Source organism: Penaeus chinensis, chromosome 31, assembly GCF_019202785.1.
Source record: "Penaeus chinensis breed Huanghai No. 1 chromosome 31, ASM1920278v2, whole genome shotgun sequence".
Lineage (NCBI taxonomy): Eukaryota > Metazoa > Arthropoda > Malacostraca > Decapoda > Penaeidae > Penaeus > Penaeus chinensis.
This window is the reverse complement of record NC_061849.1, coordinates 36411576-36419075: the sequence shown is the minus strand read 5'-3', so window position 1 is coordinate 36419075 and position 7500 is coordinate 36411576. Positions and strand designations below refer to the sequence as shown.

Below are 7500 nucleotides of genomic sequence, written 5' to 3'. Positions count from 1 at the left end.
TCATGCTTTCACATCTGTATAGGTGAAGACCAGTCCTGATATTCTGGTATCAAGCTTTTACTAAAACTGTTTCTATAATTGAAAAATTTGAAGCTTTTTTTATCATTACTGTAATGATGTGGTTCTTTTTATAACTAATTAAACTTGATAATCACTGCCAGATGACATAGTGTTGAAGTTAAATAAAGATATATTTATAAAATCTAATTACTATAACAAATTATTTCTTATCATTAATCCATTCATACTGGATGGGATTCCTGTCATGTCTTGGTGAAAAACTCACTGACACCAGGTGATGTCTAATTATAATTAATGGTCCATTGCCTGGTGGCTGGATGATGCTGGCCTTACATGGAGGCAGGCTGATGTGTGGTTGCCCTTAAAAGATTGGTGAAACAACAAGAATGTATATATCATTTCTCAGACAACTAGCTTGATTTCTGTGAGTGAATATATTTTCATGCTAACTCTGCTGAAGTGTCTTTGGAGTCTTGAGCAGAAGTGCAGTCAGTATGATAAGAGCCTGTCTTTTGCAGGAAAATATCTAAATGAAATAAAATAATGAGTTATTAGTCTGCTTTCTAATGTCTCTTGCAGGGAACAATGTTACGAAACAGTTTGTCAAGATTATTGCAATCAAGAAGAATAACTGAACCAGCCAGAAATGTCATGGTTTTATCATCACTTGCATCACAGAAATTTGGCATGTGCATTCCAGTTTCTCAGAGCAGTTTTATAACAAATACTCTGTGGTCAACTGCATACCTTCCCAACACTATGCCTCAGTACACAAGCAAGAGATATTCAAGCACAGATGCAAGTTTGTTCAAACGCTTCATAAAAAAGATGGGACTCTTAAAATATTCAAGGACGGTAAGCATTTTTCTTCTAATGCTTTGTATAGATGGGAATGTCTTGTATTTTGTCTCATTTATATTATTCATTAGTGGTAGGTTATGAAAGGAGCATCCTACAGGATATAACTTTTTTTGTGCAAACTCTCAGATAAAGAAATATAAATAGCTAAAGTCAAACTGGTAGAACTTTTTCTTTGTCACAATTTCAGAGGACAGAAATATGCAGTGGTAAGCTTTTTATGGGGTGGCTAGTTTTCTATCTTTTGTGTTATTAGTTATCCCAACTGTTTTTATTTGATTTTAGATTTTTAGTCAGTAAAGATAAGGTGAGCATGTATTTAAAAAAAAAAAAAAATAGTTTTCTTTTTCTCTCTTTGTAAATGCTTTCTGTACTTAATTGGGTGAAAACATTATATTTTATAGTGTGAAGAAAAAATATTGACAGGTATTTGATTTTTCAGAAACTGAAAAGGTCTGGTTTTCTCCTGTATTCTGACTTGACTGAGAAAGTGAGGGTTGATGAATTTGTTGAGGGTGAGTTTCATACTTATCTTTTTGAATTTATTAAGTTTTGTTAACAAAGCTAAATTATGTTATCTTGTACTTCCAAAAGTTTTTTTTTTTTTTTTTTGTGTGTGTGTGTGTGTGTGTGTGTGTGTGTGTGTGTGTGTGTGTGTGTGTGTGTGTGTGTGTGTGTGTGTGTGTGTGTGTGTGTGTGTGTGTGTGTGTGTGTGTTTTGGTGTGTGTGTAAAAAAAATGTGTGTAAAAAAAAAAGGAAGCTTACACATTGTCTTCTTAGTTACTTATAATTGTATGATCAAAAATAAAATATATTTATTGATTTTCTCTTACAGTTTTCTGAGGACAAACAAAAATTGACTTTTCTTTGCATTTATAAGCACATATTCCTTTTGCAGTTTGTGAGCTCCCAGACACATTTTACTCCTGGTTTTTGGTTACTGAGCTTCACATTTGGATGCTGATGGTGAGGCTCATGGCTGAGGGAAATGAAGGAAGATTCACCAGAAATGCTCTCATAGAGGCATTGTGGGAAGATGCAGATGCGAGATCAAAAAAGCTTGGGGTAGGTAGTATGTCATTGAGTTGCATTGGCATCGGGTGAAACCAGTCCAAAATTATTAATATATTTACACCAGGAAGAACAATTAATATGAAGTAATATCGTGTGATATTACTTCAGAGACTTTTTGATTATTTGTCTGTAGGTAATGGTGGAAGGATGAAAGTAGAGGGCTTTGACTGATATTTTGGCTAGATGCTCTGAGGTCGACACAGCAACTTGTTTGTGCAGAAACTTTATACTGTATATTATTTTTGTGATGTACTTTTCATGCATGCGCAAGTAGTCATGACTTTCAGCAAAAAGTGATTTCACCATTTCAACTTGACACGTTTCCATCTATTCCAGGCAGCATCTTTAAGCATACGGAAAGAACAAATGGAAGCAATCAATTCCTCATTCCAAGCGGCTTTGTTTGGATACGATGAAGCCCTGATTGAAGATGACCGTGTCTTAGCAGGTGCTCTGTGGCGTAGGCTGTTCTCTAAGAAGTGTGAAGATCCAGAGAGGCTGGAGTGTTGTGTGCATTATGTTAGGAGACAGGTAATATAAGCTGTTTCCAATACTATTATGCTGTATGATATTAGTTTGGGATTAATTTACTGAATTTATATGATGTTAGGATCTAGCACATGTACACTAAGTGTTTTACTTTTAGCTATTGATAATAGAGTCTATTCCTGGCTCTTCAGTGGTCAGGAAAACCTGTCAATCTTTTTGCTGGATGGATGGTTCTTGGCTGATATAGGAGCTCATCCACTCTCTTTTTTTAGCAGGAGCTTAGTTATCTGCCCTTTGAAAGCTCTTTTGGGGGAATATCCTTAGAAAGCTGTCACCCAGGAAGTTCATCCACCCTTTGAAAGATCTTCATGTGGAAGCATGTCCATGCATGGAAAGTTCTTGTGGAAACTAATCCATCCTTTGAATGTCTTGTGCAAGCTTATCCATCTTTTGAAAGCCCTTTTTATAGGAGCTTATTTATTTGTTTAAAACATCCTGCTAGAGCTCAACCATCCTTTGAAAGTTCTTGATTTTTTTTTACCTTTTGAAAGCACTTCTGGAAGCTTATTTGCAGTTTCAAAGCTCTTCAGGTAGGAGTTCATCTTCCCTCGAAAGTCCTTTGTAGAGTTCCTTTGCCTGAACTGGAATCATATCCACCCTTTGAAAACTCTCCTCATGGGACCTCATTTGCTGAAGTTTCAGTAGCCACATTTAATTAACCCAGTGCTGCCGGGTAAAATGAATAAAAAATGGGGGAAATGCTGTGCTCATTATCTATATTTTTGTGAAATTTCTCTGCACACAGATGGCTCTGCTAGTGCTTAGCCACAAAGGAGTTAATTAGTAGACCTTGTGACCTTACATGATTTCACCTTTCCTTGAATTGGTGGGAAAAACATATGTTTTTACTAGTGATATGAATATCGATGGTGTTATTATAAACATTATAATTACTATAATGTTATAAACATTGTTAACAGCAAAATAATTTTAATGTAAAATGTTTTCGTAAATCAAAGAAAAGGATAAACGGGCGAGACAGGCAGTACTCGTAATTGGCGACTTAGTACAAGTGCAGCCATCTATGTTTAAAAACAATCAAACTAGTAACTCACAATGGGCAGAACATGTTTGTACATGTCATGCCCGTCTGCAGTGGGTTAACTTTAGAGTCAGACCCAAGTTGGACATTATCACCCTTTTGGCCAGGCCAAGGTGTCTGACATACCTCCATGTACTGGGAGGGAGAGAGGGGTTTGGGCGTGAGAGGAAGGTAGAAGAAGGTAGAGGGAGGGAGAGTTAGTGAGAGAGAGAGAGGGAGAGAGAAAGGGAGAGGGAGAGAGAAGGGGAGAGCGAGAGAGAAGGGGAGAGGGAGAGAGAAGGGGAGAAGGAGAGAGCAGGGGAGAGGGAGAGAGCAGGTGAGAGGGAGAGAGCAGGTGAGAGGGAGAGAGAAGGGGAGAGGGAGAGAGAAGGGGAGAAGGAGAGAAGGAGAGAACAGGGGAGAGGGAGAGAACAGGGGAGAGGGAGAGAGCAGGGGAGAGGGAGTGAGAAGGGGAGAGGGAGAGAGAAGGGGAGAAGGGGAGAGGAGAGAGCAGGGGAGAAGGAGAGAGAAGGGGAGAGGGAGAGAGCAGGGGAGAGGGAGAGAGCAGGGGAGAGGGAGAGAGCAGGGGAGAGGGAGAGAGCAGGGGAGAGGGAGAGAGCAGGGGAGAGGGAGAGAGAAGGGGAGAGGGAGAGAGAAGGGGAGAGGGAGAGAGAAGGGGAGAGGGAGAGAGAAGGGGAGAGGGAGAGAGAAGGGGAGAAGGAGAGAGAAGGGGAGAAGGAGAGAGCAGGGGAGAGGGAGAGAGCAGGGGAGAGGGAGAGAGTAGGGGAGAGGGAGAGAGAAGGGGAGAGGGAGAGAGAAGGGGAGAGGGAGAGAGCAGGGGAGAGGGAGAGAGATATGTCAGAGATGGGTTGGTGAGTGAGTGTGTGCATTAATGCTTACATGTGAGTGTGTGTTTGCATAAACAATCTTCATGAATTAATGGAAAAAGTAATGGTACTAATTTATTATAATATCACATATGATGCTGTGAAAGTAACATTTATTTTTTTTCTTACAGATTGCATTGCTGGACAGCTTATCTCGAGAAGAAATTTTGATGGATTGCAAAGTAAAATGGGTTCCACTTCTGGAGAGAGATTAATAAATATATTCATTATACACTTCCCAGAAATCTACCTTAGTGAAAAAGTACAACTGCTGAAAATTAGATTAATTTGTGATGTATAATTTCAATGTTATTAACATCACTGTCAAAAATGAAAATATTAGAATACAATAAATGTTTTTACAGGTGTCATTTTGAGAAAAAAAAATGTAAACTTGGAGGATATCTTTCCCACTCTGAGATGCACTGTGCTTACTGCTGACCTTGTATCAGGGATGCATGTTAGTGTCTGTTATTTATTGTTGTGCTATTACAGGTTTTTGTAAATATGTAATATAAATGTGTTGATATTTAATTTACAAAATGTTTGATTATCCTGGCTACCTTAGCCCAAGGTCTCCAGGGAAATGTGTTCATTGTAGTATTGTTTTGTGAAATGTCTCTGCACATAGATGGATCTGCAGGTGTTTAGCCACAATTAGTAGACCTTGTGACCTCACCTGATTTTACCTTTCATTGAGCTTTTTACTAATGCTCTGAATGTTGATACTGTTATTTTTAACATAGACTTTATAATTGTTATAATGTTATTGATATTACTAACAGCAATAATAGATAACAGAAAATATTTAGAAAAAAATCAAGGGAAAGGGAAAACAGGTGAGACAGGTAATAATCACAATTGGCTTGTTGGTGACTTAGTAATTGTGGAACCATCTATGTGTAAAGACAATACATTAAACTCACTGTGGACATGGCATAGACATACATGCCATCCCTGGTGGCTTCAGGTTAATTAAGGTGTTCTAGCCTCCCCCCCAAATCCCGTGCCCGTTGTTGTCCTGGGGTTCTTTGGGCCTCAGCCCTTAGATCGACAAATTTTGCAGTCTTTTCTTCTCCCCCTTCCCTTTTCCTGCTCTTCTCCAACCCCTTTCTCTGTCCACTCTCTGAGATGTGAGAGCATTGTTGAAAGGAGGAAAGGCTGGTGTTGGGTCAGTCCTGAACGGCCTCAGGGAGCCACGAGTACGCTATGCTCCTGTTTAGTCTTCTAGGCCTTACTTCTGTCCAAGGTTTCCTCTCATTTAATAAATCATAGTATATACAGTAAATACAGTCTCTTATTTGGTATACTATCCAGATATTATAATGAGGTAACCTCTTGTTCTTTTCTTATGTCCTAAGGGAAGAGATTGCTTCAAGGGAAAATATAGAAAATTCAGTATTTATTTTCAATATATATTCATCACAACTGCACATCGATATAAAGAAAACGATGTATTGTAGGCACTAGTCCGGCCCGGGAGCAAGCGGCCCGGGATAATACAGCCCAGGGTAAAACAACCCAGGGTATGCAGTCTAAGGTATACAGGCACGGTTTTCAGCCGGGTAATGCGGACTGGGGTTCTTCCACCTTATACAAATATTATGGAGGCTGAAAATGAGAACCATTTGGAATAATAAATCACTATTATATTGTTACTAAGTCACTTAACTTTTCATTTGGTCACGTCACTTCACTTAGCACTTACAATTTTATTATATATATATATATATATATATATATATATATATATAAATAAATAAATATAGATGCATACTTACAATGTGTATCGCTCACACTTCGCACGCAAGACATCGAACAATATACTAAGGGAAACCATCACCAAACCCTGTAAAACCTCTCATGGGGATTTTGAGGGTTTCTCCCTACATATTACAGGCTTACCATGGCCAATAATGATTTTGTACCTTTGTTAGGGACATTGAGGCTTGCCCCTTTACCAACTAAGCCCAAAGACCTTAACCCTCTTCGACCCCTGCCTCTCCTTTGATCCTGACTCTGGACACTACTTCCCCCTTCTCAATACCTGCTGTCAGGTAAATCATCCACCCAGGTCTTTACTCAACCTTCAGAAAACATTCCTTCCTCTCTCCCGAAATCCTCCACTATATCTGCACATCCTCTACACTCTTCTTCAATTTTCAATCCCTTCCTCCCTTATTACTACTCTGCAGGATTACCTCACTCAGCACCACTCCCTCTTACTCCCTCCCTCGCACTTCGACTACTTTAACCTCTATAATTTTTTTAAAAACTCTGTAGTCCAATTAAGTGGGATCGTTTTTGTGATTCCCCAAACTTCGAACAAAGCTTTCAAAAACAAGCAGAGCATCCTTCCGCAGCCTTTCCAACCGTTCAAGCGTTGTTACAGCTACAAGAAAGTGCATCATCTACCCTGACAACCTTACTGACAAATCTATTCCCGCCCAGCTTCACTCCTCCCTGAATATTTGTACCGGAACTGTTTCCATTTCCCCAGCTGATTGTCCTGCCTATGGCAGACTATAAAAACGACCTACTTGCCTGCCTCGTTCACTATGGTGCAGTGCCAGTACATTGCTACATAATGCCTCTCAGAGGCCGCCGAAAGTCCAAGACCAACATTGCCCAATATTGCCCAAATTACCCTCCTCCCCCATGAAATTTATATTGGTGGAGAGTCCAATTATGTTCGACCGTATCGGTCTGTTCCCCGTCAGTGTCAGAAATGTTGGCGTTTTGGCTACCCAGCTAAACACTCGCTCCACAGCCCACTGCCCTCGTGTCTGACGTAGCAGTGCTCAGATTCAAATTTGGCCTCACGTTACGCGAGGCCAGGCAGGAAGCACGCCGACGAACTCTTTCTCGTGCTACCTACTCCAGTGCTGCCATTCGCTTTGCCTCCTCCTACTCCATACGTCCCCAATTCTAGCCCCTCCCTTTCCCAGTCAAATTCTTTTGCCATTGTAAATCCAGACACTCCAATCTCTACATCCCAGGTTCCTATCCCTCTTCCTCCTCGCTCTACTTGCAGCAGACGTTCCACCCCATCTCTTACCGCATCCTCTCCTGCATCTAACTCTTCCTCTG

The 7500-nt window shown here is 40.2% G+C and overlaps 1 protein-coding gene across 1 annotated transcript in view; it reads left to right on the top strand.

Moving 5' to 3' along the window:
* Positions 1-4948, top strand: part of LOC125041800 (ubiquinol-cytochrome-c reductase complex assembly factor 1-like) — a 6371-nt gene extending 1423 nt beyond the window's left edge. The window contains exons 3-7 of the mRNA XM_047637110.1: positions 601-876; positions 1322-1394; positions 1778-1944; positions 2290-2484; positions 4542-4948. Of these exons, the coding sequence (XP_047493066.1) occupies positions 607-876; positions 1322-1394; positions 1778-1944; positions 2290-2484; positions 4542-4625 (789 nt within the window). The 5' untranslated portion in view covers positions 601-606 and the 3' untranslated portion in view covers positions 4626-4948. The remainder of the gene's footprint in view (positions 1-600; positions 877-1321; positions 1395-1777; positions 1945-2289; positions 2485-4541) is intronic.
* The last annotated feature ends 2552 nt before the right edge of the window (positions 4949-7500 follow it).